Below are 16,076 nucleotides of genomic sequence, written 5' to 3'. Positions count from 1 at the left end.
GTGACCCCCCCCGCCCCCCCGCCCCGTCCCCTCCCCTCCCGCTGTAATTAGCTGTGACATTCTCCACATACCTGCAGCCCCTAATGAGGCTCCATAAAGGCTCCTCCTGCTCCCAGGGCCACTTGTTAAATCCCAGTTTTACAACTGGGAGCTGGACTGGGAGGAAATGGAGGATGGTGGGCGGGTCCCACCCGGGGTGGGGGGGTGAGGGGGACACTTGACTTCAGACCAGTGGTCCCGTGTGGGGTGTCCCTGGTGTTCCAAATGTCCCCATCCCTGTCCCATGTCCTCCGTCCCTACCACGGGTTTTGGCTTCTAATGGGCACAATAAGAGCTGGGGGTGACAGACCCCCACCTGGGGACCACAGCATCTCCCATGTCCATGATGGGGACGTCCTTCCCAGGGGGTTTGAGCGAATTTTGGGGGGTTTGTTCCCCTGGGCTGGTGCTTGAGGTGTCAGGGGCTGGGGGCAGGGTGGGGAGCAGGGGATGGGGGCAGGTTTTGGGGCATCAGGATGGATTTTGAGGTACCAGGGCGGATTTTGGGGCAGATTTTGTCCCCTTGGCCGCTCGGCCAGCGCCAGAGCGTGTGAAAAATGAGAAGCATCAGGAAACGTTTCCTGAGTCGGATCTGGTGGCAGCTCCCGCAGGAAGGGTGGGGGGACACATTGGGGACGTGGCGGTCGAACCCGAGGGTGTGGTGACACAGGGACACAATCAACAACCACCTGATGGTGGTGATGGCCCTGAGCACAGGAACACCAACACGTCGGGACAACCCAAGTGAAGGTGACACAATAACCACGGGTGCTCCTGGAGCTTCTCCCGGCCCCTCTCTCTTCCCAAGCTGGGTTGTCTCCGTGTGTCCCCCCACCCCGTGTCCCCCTGTCACCGGTGCTGGTGATGTCACTGACAGGAGCTTTGTGACAAGGCCACGGTAATGAGGTGACCACACTGGGTCCCACCGTGGGGTCCAGACCCACTGACCCTTGTCCCATGTGTGTCCCTTCTGTCTCCAGCTGCTCCCCTCTGTCCCCACGCTGCTGCAGCCTCCCTGGTGCCTGCAGATTTGGGGGATTTTGGGGATTTCGATCCTCCGGCACCTTGGGAGAAACGCCTCGGCCGCCCCATGAACACGGGGACAGCGTCGTTGTCCTTGTCCCTTTAACCTCCCATAGTGCAAATGGGTCGCCAGCTGCATCGCTCTGTCACTGCATGAGGGAACGGTCAGTGCCCCCAAGACCACCAATGTCACCATGCAGCCCCCTCATGGTGACAATTGCGCTGGGGGTGACATCACGGAGGGTGTGGGGACAACCCAAGGAGATGTGGGGCCATCACGGGGGGACATGGGGACATTGCGGGGGGCCGTGGCGCAGGCTGGAGCCGAAAGCTCAGAATTCTTTTGATTATTTGTTGGGGGTTTTTTAATATTTTTTTATTATTATTATTTATTTTAAATTTTTTTCTTTTTTTTTCAGTTCAAGTGCTGTTTGGTCGTGTCCATCCACCCCTCCCCGACCAGCCGTGGCCTTTTGGTCACTGCACCCCCTCCACGTCCTTCCCGGGGCCCACCCTGAGCCCCCGCCCTGGCAGCCGAGTCCCCATCCCCCCCCGACCCCGGACACCCCAAAATGACAGAACGAGGAACAAAACAACGAACACACGGACAGAAAAATAATCAAAATAACCTAAAAGACGTTACGCACAGGACCGACGGGCCGGGTAAATAATAGTCATTAATAATACAATGATGGGGCTGTTCCCCCCCACCCCGGCATGGGACACTGTTCCCAGTACCCAGGGCTGACTGGTTCCAATGCTGCCCTGTCCCTCCCTCGGTGCCACCTGCTTGTGACAGCTGCCACGGGGGTTGGGTGCTGGGGGCTCTGGGTGCTCTGGGGCTCCCCCAATGTTGGGGGCAGCTGGATCCCCCACCCTGTGTCACATGGATGATGCCCATGGGGGAACAGTGTCCCTGGAGAGATGGTCCCCATGGGGTGACAGTGCCCAAGACCAGGGGGAGCACTTGGGCACACGGTGACATCTGGGGGAGGCAGGTGGATCCCTGAGCCCAGAGTGGGATCGTCCCCTTCCCAGAGGTTTCAACCTCTTTCCAGGGCAGTGGCTGAGTTGTCACCTCACGGGGCCCCAGGGGACGATGCTTCTCCTTGGGGTGGCTTTCGTGGTGGAGCGGTGACAGCCAGGGACAGACAAACCCTCATCACCCTCGGTGGCATTGCTGGGATCAGCCGGAGGCCGCGGCGCCCTGAAAGGCACTGTCAGCGGGGATGGGACACCAGGACCCCCGCGCCACCGTGGCGGGGCCACCATTGCCAGGGCCACCGGGCAAATGGCATCAGTGCTGGTGGCGGGAGGGACCCCCGGCAGCCCTAAGTGCTTCGGTGGCCACGGTGGCCACGATGTCACCCCAAGGTGGCCTTGTCCTTGCGAGCGCTTCGGGCCACACAGAGCCAGGGACAAGTGCTAAACATCCCAGGTGTCCCCAGCTCCACCGTCCTGGTCCCTGGCCGCCTGGTGCCGTCCCTAAGTGCTACACGGGGTGGGGACGCACTGGCAGCCACCGGGTTGTTCCACACGTGGCCCTGGTGCTGTTGCTGCGCGGTGTCACCAGCGCTGGACGTGGAACTGTCCGGCACCCAAGGCATAAGTGCTGGGTCTGCAAGGGCCACCCCAGGCCACCCCCTGGGGCCATCGTGGCCACCGCTGCCACATCAGCATCTGCCTGGCGCCGGGGCCCGATTGCGTCACTGGTGGAGGAGCCAGCGGGTGGTTGAACCCTTGGGAAACTGTGAGCTCGTTCCCACGCGAAAATCATCCGGAGGGGGAGGCGAATCTGCTGCCTCAGCGGAATCTGTGACCAAGCCGGAGCCAATTTTGGCTGGTGCTGCTTCTGGGTGACCCCAAAGCCACCAGCTTGTCCACATTCTGCCGCATGACCACCCCTGGGGGGAGCGTCACCGTCCTGCTGCGGCACCGGGGACGGGTGGCAGCTCTAATCGCTGTGCCCAGGGACACCAGGAGATGCTGGCAGTGCCTGGAGGGGGCTCGGGGGATGTCCCCACTGTGGGGCTGTGGGCGCCCGTGACACGAAAGGAGGGGACTAAGGGGCGCTTGGGGACATCCTGCAGCAAAGCGTCGGCCAGTAGGGTGGTTAATAAATAAATAAATTAAAGAAGGGAGGCAGTTTCCTCCCGGGCTGGGTCTGCCGTCCTGGCTCCGGCAGCTGCTCAGGGACGACGGGGTCACCCACCCTTGGGGTGTCACCTTGGCCATGGGGCGGGCAGGGATGTCCCCGTCCCCGCTCCAGCAGCGTGGGGAGATGCTCAGCCGCCTGCTGTCACCACCGAGGTGGGAGAGGTGTCCAGTGAAGAGCTGCGGTGCTGCGCCATGCCAGGGGGGTTACAGCGGTGACAGCGGTGACGGCACCGGGGGTCCCAGCCGCCCCCTCCCTTTCCCTTCTCCGTCCGGTTGCTTTATTGCACAATGCATGTCGAAGCGCAGGGTTGGTGCACGGGCTTTTCTTCTCTCTCTCTTTTTCCCGGACATCCAAAGGAATTTTACGCTTTGTATATCAAAAAAAAAGGAAAAAAAAATTTAAAAAGCAGTGGCAGAAAAGAGGCGTCTCTGGCGGAGGGGGGCGCGCACAGGGGAGCAGCACCGAGCCGGGCGCTCCTTTTTTAAGAGCATCCACATCTGTCAACCACCATCCCGGGGATTTTGCCGTAGATGATCTGCTGCTTGTCGTTGAAGTAGAGCATGTTGATGGGGGACATCTTGGTGGGGGTGCAGCAGGGCCCGGCTGAGCCGCGCGGGTTGGCCTGTTGCACCAGGTGGGTGTGCGGGTATTTCTGCATGAACATGTACTCGCATTGCCCCGAGCAGTAGTTGGCTTTGTAGCGCTTGGGGGCGATGATCCAGTCCCAGCCAAACGCCTCAAAGTCGACGGTCAGGGGGTAGCGGCAGCAGCGCGACTCGGTCGAGTGCTCGTCGCAGTCCAGCCCCAGGTTCCGCCGCGAGCGCTTGTTGTTCTCCAGCACCCGCAGCTCCATGAAGGGGTGCTGGGGCAGTAGAAAAAGCGAGGGTGAGACCCATGGACTGACCCACTGCCCCACACGTTGAGCCGCAGTCCCATCACCCCGCAAGCACATCGTCCCGGCTCTATGGGTGCCACGCAGCTCCATGGAGCTGGCACCAGCTCCATGGGGGTGTCATCGGTTCCACCAGGGTGTCACCATCCCATGGGGGTGTCTGTCACCAGCCCCGCCAGGGTGTCACCTGTTCCATGGAGCTGTCACTGTCCCCACAAAGCTGTGACCAGCCCATGGAGCCATCGCCAGCTCTGCAGATATGTGGTCAATCCCACAGAGCTGTGGCTGTCCCGTAGAGCTGTCGTCATCCCCATGGAGCTGTCATCGTCCCCATGGACCTGTTATCATCCCCACGCAGCTGTGACCAGCCCATGGAGCTGTCACTGTCCCCACAAAGCTATCACCAGCTCCATGGAGCCATCATCACCTTGGCAGAGCTGTGACCAGCCCCGTGGAGCTGTCATCGTCCCCACGGAGCTCTCACCACCCCCACAAGCTGTCACCAGCCCCACGGAGCTGCCTCACCACCTCTGCCTATCCCTGTTGCCCCCCAGTTTCCCCCACACCCATCCCACCACAACCCTCCATCGCCTCTGCGCACCCCCAGCCCCTGAGGGACCCGAGGGGACAGCCACCCACCAGACCCTCGGCGCCGGGCCCCAGCGAGGTGACAGCCAGGTCGTTGCCATTGGGGTCAAAGGCATTGATCTCGATGCCCCAGTTGTTCTGCGGCTGCTTGAACCAGTTCTGCAGGACGTGCTTGAAGTCGATGCTCTGCCAGTGGCCCAGCCGCGAGTTGAGGTCGATCTTGAGCGAGCGGATGCGGATGTGACGGCTGCCCTCCTCCGTCACCGGCTTCAGCCGCAGGATCTGCAGGTAGACGGTGGAGGTGTGCTGCACCGGGCGCAGGTACACCCACAGCTGCGCCTTCACCACCTTGGTGAACATGACCTTGGGGCTGAAGTTGAAGAAGCAGCAATGGGGGTTGCCCTCGATCTGCACCACCGGGTCCGCTGCAGGAAGAAGGAGGCGTCAGGGTGATGGGGGCATCCCTGGGAACCCCTTGCCCTGTGTGTCCCCCTCTCCCAGATCCTCCTCAGTCATTAAGAGGTGAAGGTCGGGTCAGAGAGCGCCCCAGTGGGTCATGGCCCCTCCATTGGCAATAAGGTCCCCAGCTGCCCCCTGACCCTGTGTCACAGGGGAGTCACAATCCCTGTTGGGGACCAAGGACGGTCGGGAAGGGTCCAGCCCCACGGCACCTGCTCCAGGGCAGCCACTTCCCAACACATCCTGGGGTCAGAGCCACAGATGCGCCCGGTGGCAAAGTCCCAAGGTGGGTCTGTGGCACCAAAATTGGGATACAGACACCACCAGGGTCCCCAGCTGGGTGGTATCTCATGGGACATCCATCCGTCCCCCCCTCCATCCCTCATCCTCCATCTCCCACCCCCCATTTCCCACCCTCCCCAGGCTTGTTTTTGTGGCACCCCCACCCCTCTACCAGCCATTCCTGCCGCGGGTGACACTCTCAACTATGGCAAAAGGACACGGCCACCTCCGGGGACAGTGCTGCCCACTGCAGTGCGGTGACACCCCCCAGCATCCCAAGCACCCAGGGCAATGCGGGGGATCCCCAGCCACCCTCCCCCAGCCCCGCGGCAGCTCCCGGGCTCTGCCAACATCTGTGTCAAATTGAGCGGGGAATGTCCCCCGCCCCGTCCCCCCTGCTCCGCACCGGTCAGGTTTAATGGCCCCCAGCTGCAGCGCGGGGCCATTTGCTGCGCGCGAGGCCTCCCCAAACACATGGGGGTCACGACACCGGGGGCAGCCCCGCAAATGCCATCCCGCTCCCCCGCCGCGCCGCACATAAACCACGGTGACAGGGGCCAGAGCGGGGGGGACACACGGGTGCACAAACCCCTCCCAGCAATTTGCTGTGCACAAGCCCCCGATTAAACCCACGTGCTCCTCTGGGACCCCCCTGGGGAACGGCCCCCCCCGCTGCCTGTCCCCATGAAGCCACAAGGGCAGTTTGTGCCCCTTCCGTGGGGCTTTGTCACCTGTCACCAGTGGGACAGCGGCTGCCTCGAGGGGCTCCGGGTCCCTCCACGGTCCCGGTGGCACACGGGGGTCCCAGGTGACTTTTGAAGACACAGGGACAGTTTGTCCCCAGCTCACTGTGGCGGCCAGAACAATGTGATGGGGTTGTTTTTGCAGGGTCTCTTAGAGGTGTTCCTCAAAGCCACCACTGAAGCCCCTCACCACGGTGCCAGCAGCACTGGTGACAACAGTGACCCCTCCTCCACCCGGGACTGGCATCCCAGGGGACAATGCAGGGGACACTGCAGGGTGCGGGCACAGGGGGGCTGTGGCAGTGCCAGGATGCTCATCCCGTTGCTGTGGCAACGGGGGATAAAGGTGACGGGGACATCGGTCACAGCTGAGGATATGCTGGGCGGGGGGGGGGTACCCTGAGCCCCCCGCTTTGTTCCACCGAGCCCAGATTTGGGGCCCCACCTCTGCCCCCTTAACGCCTCGCCTGCCGTGGGGGAACCGCAGCCCGCTCAGGTCCAGGTGTCCCCGCAGTGTCCCCATGTACCCGCTCCCACTGACCTTGAGCAGCTTCAGGTCCCCCCTGCCCCCCCGGCCCCCCCCAGCCCCTCATTAAGGTCCCTGTGGGTTGCGGGGGTCACGGGTAACCCCTAAATGGGTTTAGGACCTAATTAAACTTCCCGGGGGGGTGTGGGGGTGCTGGGGGTGGTGGCTTGGGATTAACGGGGCGGGGGGCAGCTGGGGGGAACCCGAGAGCTTTATGGCTCTGCCGCCTATAAAGCCCTTTCCCTCCTTCTGTTCAGGAACCATAAAACCCCACACAATTGGCACGGGGGGGGCGGAGGGGGGGGAAATCATAATAATAACGGAGCGGCCGCGGGCAGGACAGGCCAGACCCCGTGGTGCATCCGGCTGGAGGGCTGGGCTGCGGGACCCCCGGAGCGGGACCAGGGGGGCCCGCGTGGCTGGAGGAGGGGTCTCCCTCTGGTATTTATTTTGGGGGCCCCCGAGCTGTTAAGGGGCGGGAGGGGGGAGCTGGGGGCAGCAAGCGTGAACGCGGCACAGGGAGGAAAACCCCAGCCTGTTGTCAATTTTATGGGTAATAAAATTTCAAAGCCGCCCGAGTCTATTAATGCCTGGGAAGGAAATTCGTCGGGGGGCTGCAGGGGGGGCAGTGCCTCACACTTCCCTCCCTTCCGCTCGCCTTTCGCACCCGGCCCCCCCGGTCCTTGGGGTCCCATGGTGCGCCTCAGGGGTCCCACCGCCCTGTCCCGCTGCTGGAGCAGGTGGAGCTGGGACAGACCAGGGGAAACTGAGGCACGGAGAGGTGGAGGGTGCAGCCTCCGCGCAGCCCCACGGCTAGGTGGATGGACAGAGACATGTCACAGGGCAGCAAAGTCCCCAAGCGCATCCCCTCCCTGCTGGGGCCCCTGGGCTCGAGCTCTGCCATCACCCCACTGTCACCTTGCTGTCAACCTGCTGTCACTCTGCCGTCACCCCGCTGTCACCCGCGGCAGGAGGTGAGTGCTGGCACCCGCTGCCCAGCAGGGCGCTGCAGACCAGGAGGTTACTGTGTCACCTGCCCCGTGTCTCCAGTCCGGTCCAAGTGCCAGTGCTCACACCAAGTGCCAGTCCCCAGTACCATGTCCCTGTCCCCAGCACCGGTATCAGGGCTCAAGCTGGTGCCAGTGCCAGGTCCTGGGACCTGCTGCCAGTGCCCAGTTGTGCTACTCAACTAGTTCCAATGAGTCGGGCCCCAGTCCCCAGTGCCACGTCCTGGTCCCGAGTTCCAAGTGCTGGGTCCCAGTTCCCAGTTCTCCTCTCCCAGTTGCAGTCCCAGGTCCCAGCTCCCGGTGCTCATTCCCAGTCCTATTTCCCAGCTCCCAGTGCCCTGTACCAGTTGCCAGCCAGCCTGTCCCATCCCCGTATCCCTGTGTCCCCATGTCCCCGTGCTGCACGGTGCATTCCCCCGGGACCCTCGCGAAGTCGTCAGGGAGAGGGGGCGGACGGGGGCCGATGTGAGCGGAGAGGAGCCCCAGGGGCGCCGGGGGGAACCAGGGGAAACGCGGGGGGAGCCGGGGGGAACCGCGCATCCCTGGGGACGGGGACAGGGAGGGCACGGATGAGGAAGAGGAGCCGCGGAGGGATCCGGGAGTGGAACCGGCGGGGAGGGAGGGAGAGACGGGGAGGGGGGGGAGTCCGCCAGCGAAGTTTGCAGCGGCGGAACAAAGGCGGCACTGACTTTCCTGGGCCATGCTGATGACGGTCTCGGTGGTGGCGTGGTACTCGTCCTCCTCCAGGTACTCGTCGTGCTGCAGCGAGTCCCCCTGGAAGTCGTGGAGGTCCAGGAGCTGCTGGAGCGGCGGGGCCTTGGGCAGCAGCTGCTTCACCACCTCCCGGGTGATGTTGGGCGCTTCCTTCAGCCGCAGCTTGCTCAGGATCTGCGACTTGATGCTCTCCAGCCGCAGCTCCTTGCTGTGCCGCCGCCACAGGCACACGGGGCAAGCGGCGGGCTCGGAAACGGGGGATGGCGCTTCGACCGACCCCCCCGCCGCCACCACCAACGCCAACAAACACAGCAAGACCGGGGCCATACCGGGAAACCTTTCCCCGCCGGGCCGCCCCCCCGCCCCGCTTCCACCGCAACGCGCAAGGGGCGCGGAACGGGGGGGGAAGGCGGTAACGGCGGCGGGGGCGGGGAAGCGGGGGGCGGTGAGGGACCTGGGGGGGGGGGGCGAAGGGGGGGGGGGGGAAGAAAAAAGCGGCGGTAGCGGCGGCCCCGGGGTTTTATACCCCAAGAGAAGTGTGTCGTCAGCGGCCTTGATTGGCTGCGGGCGCACAAAAGAGGTTCTGGCAGGGGCTTGTCACCAGCCGCCGCCGGCCCCTCGAGCACCGGGAGCGGCCCCGCCGCCACCGCGCGCTGCCCGGTTCGCTCCGGCACCCCCCGCACCGCCTCCGGTTATGGCGGGGGCGGCGCCGGGGGACCCAAGTCCCGGCAAGTGCGGCGGCGCGTGGAGGACAGGGACGCCCTGGCCCCGCCGCACTTGCCGGGACTTGGGTCCCCCCGCGACGCCCCCGTAGACCGGGGATGCGCGTCCGGTCCCTCCATCCCCCGGTGCCCTCCCGGGACACCCCCGTATCGGTCCCCTCCGAATCCCTCTCCCACCCCCAGGTCCACGCACCCGCCCCGGTCCCCATCCCCTCCCGGGCCATGTCCGCTACCGCACCCCTGGTCCCCTCCCGGTCCCCACGCTCTCCCGGTCCGTGTCCTCAACCCCTCCGGGCCCCCCGCCCCGGCCTGTGCCGTGTCCCCCGCTCCCGGTGGCGGCTCCATCAGAACCATGGAGAGGGCAAGAGGGACGTGCGGCCGCGCCCGGGGCACCGGGGCTGCACCGGCCCCGCTCAGGGCCTCGCTCCCGGTGCGGCGGAAGGTGACGGGGATCCCGGCCCGGTGCGGGAAGGAGGTGGGGAGTCCCGGGCCGGGGAACTCCCTGTGTGGCAGGGCAGGGGGGTGCGGAGCGGTCCCGTTACCCCACCGGTGCGCGACGGGAGCGTGGAGCCAGCGCATTCCGCCAGGAGGCGTCGCGGCGCAGCTCCGGAGCGAGCGCGTCCACACCGGAGCCGGGAAAACCGGAGCGAGGCGCAGCGCAGAGACGAGGGCGCCACCGCGTGGCGCGGAAGCGGCACCGCCGCACCGCCAGCCCTGGGGGGCCTCGGGAGGTCCCGGAGCAGGGGGGTGGCCCCGTCGAGTCCGGGTGCGGGGGTTTGCCCGCCGAAGTGGCATCACCGCGCTCCGGTGTCACTGACGCCCCGCGGAAGCCGCGGGGGCGAGAAGCTAAAGCAGGAGGCGCTGCTCGGGCTCCCTACACCGGGTGTGTCCCCCCCTCTCTCCGGGATCCCTCGGACTCCTGGGTCGCCCCGCATTCCAGGGTTCCCCCAGCACTCCGGGGCCGAGGGGGTTAAGACGGCGACGTGACGTGGCCCCACCGGCCCCGCCCCACGGGCCGCCCCGCAGGAGCTGTCAGCGGCACCGGGCCCGGTAACGGCACCGCGGGGAGGGCGGGTCCCCGGAATCCGCCCGCTGGGGAGAGTGGGGACCCCTCCGTAAGGTGGGGGAGAGCCGGGGTGAGCGTGCCACGGGTGGGGAGTCCCGGGGATGCCCCCACGTGGCGCGGCCCCGGGGACGGGCACGGGGTCGCCGGTGCCCCGGGGAATCACTGTGGGTGTCCCGTCCCCGGCGGGAGGGTGCGGGGCCCCATCACCCCGCAGGTCCCGGTGGGGAGGCAGTGGGGATCTGTGTGTGTGCCTCCCCAGTCCTGGCTGCTTCCTCCTTCACGCGGGACAGGCCCCCCCACGCGGGAACCCCGCAGTGGGGCTGCGTCCTTGGCCACGTCCCCACGTCCTCGTGTCCCCATACCCACGTCCCCACGTCCTCACATCCACGTCCCCACTTCCAGGCGGGATAATTTTAGCTGGGTCTCCACCCCGCGGCTCTGCCCCCACCCCGTAATTACGGGCACGGCCCTTGGGGCCATGCTGGGAGCGCGGAGGCGGCCGGTACCCCACCCCCGAGCACCATGTCTCCCCCCAGCCCGGCCATGGCAGGGCTGCTGCAGGCGCTGGTGGGGGCCTCGGAGAAGGCGGGGACCATCGCCCGGCTGTGCCGCGCAGAGGAGCCCCTTTTCCAGCTGCTGGTGGCTGAAAAAAGCGGCACCGACAAGAACAGGAGGTTCCTGCAGGACTTCAAGACGCTGGCGGACGTCCTAATCCAGGAGGTCATCAAGCACGACCTGGGGAAGGAGGTAGGGGGCGGGGGGGTCCCCAGGGTGTCCCCATGTCTCGCTGCACTGTGGCTGAGCCGCCCTGTCCCCACCAGTTCCCCGAGCTGCAGGGCCACATCCATGGGGAGGAGTCAAATGAGTTCAAGAACAGGCAGGGTGAGTTCTGGGGGGTGGAACAGGGGAGCTGAGACCCACACACACCGGGGGTCGTGGCTGAGGCTGGGCTTCTGACAGGGGACACGGTGGTGGTGCGGGTGTGTGACACGCCGGGTGACACTGCGGCCCTGCTGCTCTCCGTGCTGGAGCCTGAGCGGGAGGCTGCTGAGCTGCTGGCAGCCGCCGTGCACCGGGATGTGACGCTTGGGGATGCAGAGCTGGCCAGCGTGGCGCTCAGCATCCCCCCCCAGGACCTGGCCATCTGGATAGACCCCATCGGTGAGGGGGTGCTGGGAGAGGGCACGTTGGGTATCCCCCCATAGCTCACTGAACCCCAGCAAATTCGGCTGCACCCTTAGACTCCACCAACGAGTACATCGGGGGGCGCGAGGACGTGGCCCCCATCGACGGTATCACCCCGGCGGGGCTGTGCTCGGCGCTGGTGCTCATTGGGGCCTATGACCGGCAGACGGGCTGTCCCGTGCTGGGCATCATCAATGAGCCCTTCTACTGTCGGGACCCCCTGACCCACAGGTACTGGCACACGGGGAGCACCGGGGTGGCGGGGGAGGCATGGCCGGATCCTGGTACCCAGATCTGGGGAGAGCCTGGGGACCTATTGGCAGCGCCCACATTCAGTGTCCCCGTCCCTGCAGGTGGCAGGGGAGGTACCACTGGGGCGTTGCGTATGGGGACACGCAGCTGAGCTCGCTGAGCCCCCCACCGCCGCGCCCCACGCCCTGCGTGGTGCTGAGCCGGGCGGAGGGGGGACCAGTGCGGGCGGCCCTGGGTCCTCTGTGCGGTGACCGCCTGTGCTTCGCCGCCGGCGCTGGCTACAAGATGCTGTGTGTCATCCTGGGGCTGGCGGACGCCTACGTCCTCTCCGAGGGCAGCACCTTCGCCTGGGACGCCTGTGCCCCCCACGCCATCCTGCGTGCCCTGGGCGGGGGTGCAGTGGCCCTGGCAGGGGCCCTGCAGGCACGGAGGGTGGGGGACACCGGCCCCCCCCCCGAGCTGGTGTACAACCGCCCGGCGGAGGGGGCGGTAGGAGCCAAGCGCTGGGCAAACCAGGGGGGGCTCGTGGCCTATGTGCACCCCCAGCACTTGGAGGCTGTGCTGGCCGCACTGGCCACTGTGCCCGGGCTCTGAGCCACTGGTGGCTGGGACTTGGGGTGATGGCATGGGGTGGCAGGAACCCAGGGGTGCAAGGGTATGGGGGGACTGCGAACAGGGGGGGCCAGGATTGTGGGGGCAAGACATGGGCTGGCAGGGACCAACAGACACAGAATGTCCAGGACCCTGGGGTTCAGGGTATGGAGTGACAAGGACCTCAGGGTGAAGGGTATGGGGTGACAAGGACCTTGGGGTGCAGGGTATGGGGTAGTTGGGACAGGGTGGCAGGGATCAGGGTGGCCATGACTTCGGGGTGCAGGTTGTAGGGTTACTGGGACCCCGGGGTACAGAGTATGGGTAACAAGGACCTTGGGGTGCAGGGTATGGGGTGACAAGTACGTCGGGGGTGACAGGGACTGCGGGACAGCTGGGACCCCGGGGTGCAGGGTCCCGGGGTGCGGGACGGGCTGTCATCTCTGTGTCACATGACCTCCCGGCGCGACACCCCCATGTCCCCCATTAAAGCGTCTCCTTCGCCCCGCGTGTTCGTGCGGCTCCGGGAGGGGGCGGGCGGGGCGGTGGCGGCGGGGCCGGGCCCGGGGCGGGCTCGGGGCGGGCCCGGGGCCGCCTGTTGACTCGTCCCGGCCCCATCACATGATCCTGGAGCGCACGGAGCGGGTGGTGGAGCAGCGGCGCCGGTGAGGCCCCGGGGCGGGGGACGGCGGTACTGGGCGGCGAGCGCACCGGGAGCAGCGCGTACCGGGGCGGGGAGCGGCACCGGGACGCCGGGGTTCGGGCGGGGGGAGCGGAACCGGTGCCGGTTCCGATACCGAGACGGTGGCTCCCGCAGGACGGGCCATGGCCGTGGAAGGCGGGATGAAATGTGTGAAGTTCCTGGTTTTTATCTTCAACTTCATCTTCTGGGTGAGTGTGGAGCTGGGGGAGGTCGGAGGGGGGGGCGGGGGGGCAACCGGAGAGGGGCCCTGGGACCGGCAGCCCAGGGCAAACGGGCTGTTCCTTGCCCGCCCCGGTCCCGCGGCGGGCAGCCCCTCCCCCGCTGTGGTTTCCCCCGCTGTGTTTCCCCCCGCCGTGTTTTCCCCTCCGCCTGCTCCCGTTCCCCCACACATCCCTTGAACACCCCTCGGACCCTACCGCAGGCCGTGAACTGGGGGTCATGGGGACGCGGGGGGGGCTCCTGCTGCCTGGGGGTGCTGCAGAGGGTGCAGGAGGGTGAGAAGCCTGGCACCAGGCAGTGTTGTGGCTACACACCACTGTCAGTAGGTTCCAGGGTTAACAAGACTGGGCTGGGGTGAAGCCCTGAGGTCAGGGTGGGGACCCCATGGGTGGCCGTGTGTCCCCCCCTCCTGCACCCCACAGCCGGGGTCACCCCATGGGGCAGGGCTCAGGTTTGGGGAAGTCGGGGTGAAGCAAGAGGCACAAGGAGACCAACGGTCTGTGCGGGTGTGGGGGGGTACAGGGGGCGAGTGCCTTCCCGGTCATCATCCCGTCCCCCCACGCAAGGAATGACTCGTCCCTGATCCTACTGAGCTGAGTCACCCCTGGAGGGGCCGGGGGGGGGCACATGGCAGGGACACCGGTGCCAGCCCCCCAGCTGGAGTGTTTGTGCAGCGGGCGGCTGGGCCGGGCTCTGTTTGCCCACACCCAGCGAGCAAACAGGGCCAGCGCACAGGGACGGTGCAGGGGGACCCACTGCTGCGGGGAAACTGAGGCTGGGGGGAGGGGGGTCTCATCCGTGGGGGGGTGGGATGACCCACTCCTGTCTCAGTACCGGGGAGGGGGGGCTGCCAGTGCCTGGGTGCCCCATGAGATGGCATATGCCTGGGCACCCCCCCCACCACCAGTTGGGCACCCCCCGATCTGCCCTCAGACCCCCTGGCTGGGTGGGGGGGCTGGCGCCGTGTCCCCCGCTCCGAGGCCTCTCGCCACGGCCGGAATCCCAGATGTCCTGAACTTCTCAGCGTTCCTGCGGCCTCCAGCTTGGCCCCACCCCCCCACACCGGGGCGGGCAGGGGCAGGACCAGGGTCCCCCTCCCACCACCATGGGGACATCACTGTGGGGGGCGAACCCCAGAAGATCCACCCCCATCACCCCCAATTTGAGGCCAACCCCCCGTGCTGCTCAGTCTCCAGGAGGATGCTGAGCTGGGGGTGCCCCCCAGCCAGGGGGGATCCCAGCTCCACGGGATAGGGGCTGCACCCCAATTCCCTGTGCCCCCCCCAGGTGTGCGGGGTGGCCCTGGTGGCCATCGGCATCTACGCGCAGCTGGCCCTGGATAAGGCACTGGCCATCAGCAGCACCTCGGCCGCCGGCAGCCCGGTCGCCATCCTGGTACTGGGCATCGTCATCTTCTTCATCTCTTTCTTCGGCTGCTGTGGCGCCTGGAAGGAGAGTTACTGCATGGTCACCACGGTCAGCACCCCCCTCCCGCCATGACCCCCCCCCACTTTAATCTCCCACGCTGACCCCCACCACGTTCCCCCACAGTTCGCCGTCCTGCTCAGCATCATCTTCCTGGTGGAGGTCGCTGCTGCCATTGCTGGATACGTCTTCAAGGACAAGGTGGGGACGTGTGGGGAAGGGGTTCAGACCCGCTTGGGTGCTGCAGACCCCCCCTGACCCCCCGGCCCCCCCAGGCACGCTCGGTACTGCAGGAAGGGCTGTGGGATGCCATGCGCAAGTATGGGGAGGACCAGCCGGTGACGGAGGCAGTGGATGAGATCCAGAGGGATGTGAGTAACGGGGGGGGGGGGGGGGGGGGCAGGGGGTCTGGGACAGTGGGGTTCAACCCCCCTGACCCCCTGGGGTGTGTGTGTCCCTGCCCCCCCACAGTTCCAGTGCTGCGGAGCCAACAACTACACGGACTGGTCCAGCATCGAGAGGTTCAGGGCCAATGACACGGTGCCACGGTCCTGCTGCCGCAGCAACACCACGTCCTGCAACGTCCACCCCACCCCTGAAACCGTCTACGAGAAGGTGAGACCCCCCGTGTCCCCCCTGCCATGGTCAGGGGGGTTCGGCCCCCCCTGAGCCCCTCTACCCCCTGCCCCCCAGGGCTGCCTCCAGAAGATCGAGGCCTGGATGAAGAAGAACATCCTCATCGTGGCCGCTGTAGCACTGGGCATCGCCTTCTTTGAGGTAGGATGAGGGGCTGCGACCCCTCCAGTGTGGGGCTGGGACACCCCCAATGTGGGGGGGAGGGGCCGTGCAGGGTGGAGGTCACCCCCCTGTCCCCTGTTTTCCCAGATCCTGGGCATCATCTTCGCCTGCTGCCTGATGAAGGGCATCCGCAGCGGCTACGAGGTCATGTAGCCCCCCTGGCACTCTCTGTCCCTCCCCCAACTTGGGGGGCGCCAGGGGCTGTTCCCCCTGCCAGCTCCTCAGGGCAGGGCCCCACGTGCCAAACCGCTGCCGGGGGGGGGGCGGTCACTGCCATCGGACCCCTCCCCGTGTGCCTGACAGGTGGGGGCTGGGAGGTGTCCCCAGCTTTGGAAATACAGTAAAAAGAAAAGCTTCTGGAGAGCTGTGTGTCCCCCTGGGCTGGGGGTTGGACGAAACAAGGGGTCCCACGTGGGTGTGGGGGGTCCCGAGTGCCATGGCAATGCCACCAACTGTCCCCAAACCCTGCGGGGACCTGGGATGAGCACAGCAGGTGATGGTTTGCGTGGCACCGGTATGGGGGTGTTATTCGCAGTCCCGGGGGGTTCTTACAGCCCTGGGGCAGTCCAGCAGCCCCGGGGCGGGGCGGGGCGGGGGCGGCAGCTCCCTGGGGGAAACTGGCATCCCTCAGTGGGATCTGGGAGTCCCTACGTGCCCTGGCAATGCCACCAACTGTCTCCAGAC

At 66.4% G+C, this 16,076-nt stretch overlaps 3 protein-coding genes across 8 annotated transcripts; 2 read left to right on the top strand and 1 right to left on the bottom strand.

The window, feature by feature from the left end:
- Positions 1–1,662: 1,662 nt before the first annotated feature.
- Positions 1,663–8,993, bottom strand: GDF11 (growth differentiation factor 11). The gene is made up of 3 exons (XM_065858995.2): positions 8,407–8,993; positions 4,752–5,125; positions 1,663–4,082 (listed from the first exon to the last, which is right to left on the bottom strand). The coding sequence occupies exons 1-3, from the start codon at positions 8,756–8,758 to the stop codon at positions 3,702–3,704; spliced, it is 1,107 nt and encodes a 368-aa protein (XP_065715067.1). The 5' UTR covers positions 8,759–8,993; the 3' UTR covers positions 1,663–3,701.
- Positions 8,994–10,077: 1,084 nt separating this feature from the next.
- Positions 10,078–12,751, top strand: INPP1 (inositol polyphosphate-1-phosphatase). 6 transcript variants are annotated; one of them, XM_071799970.1, is made up of 6 exons: positions 10,078–10,203; positions 10,756–10,966; positions 11,041–11,101; positions 11,180–11,380; positions 11,440–11,635; positions 11,758–12,751. In XM_071799970.1, the coding sequence occupies exons 2-6, from the start codon at positions 10,763–10,765 to the stop codon at positions 12,248–12,250; spliced, it is 1,155 nt and encodes a 384-aa protein (XP_071656071.1). In that variant the 5' UTR covers positions 10,078–10,203; positions 10,756–10,762; the 3' UTR covers positions 12,251–12,751. The 6 variants fall into 6 exon arrangements, with proteins under 6 accessions (XP_071656071.1, XP_065715065.1, XP_071656070.1 ...); XM_065858993.2 differs by having other exon boundaries at positions 10,079–10,203; positions 11,461–11,635; XM_071799969.1 differs by having other exon boundaries at positions 10,152–10,273.
- A 45-nt stretch (positions 12,752–12,796) lies between these two features.
- CD63 (CD63 molecule) lies at positions 12,797–15,744 on the top strand. Its single transcript, XM_065859007.2, has 8 exons — positions 12,797–12,912; positions 13,065–13,138; positions 14,457–14,645; positions 14,721–14,795; positions 14,870–14,965; positions 15,066–15,209; positions 15,288–15,371; positions 15,480–15,744. Exons 2-8 carry the CDS (start codon positions 13,073–13,075, stop codon positions 15,543–15,545), a joined length of 720 nt encoding a protein of 239 aa, XP_065715079.1. The 5' UTR covers positions 12,797–12,912; positions 13,065–13,072; the 3' UTR covers positions 15,546–15,744.
- Positions 15,745–16,076: the final 332 nt, after the last annotated feature.

This window comes from Patagioenas fasciata, chromosome 28, assembly GCF_037038585.1.
Source record: "Patagioenas fasciata isolate bPatFas1 chromosome 28, bPatFas1.hap1, whole genome shotgun sequence".
Classification (NCBI taxonomy): Eukaryota; Metazoa; Chordata; class Aves; order Columbiformes; family Columbidae; genus Patagioenas; species Patagioenas fasciata.
This window is presented reverse-complemented; position numbering and strand designations above follow the sequence as displayed.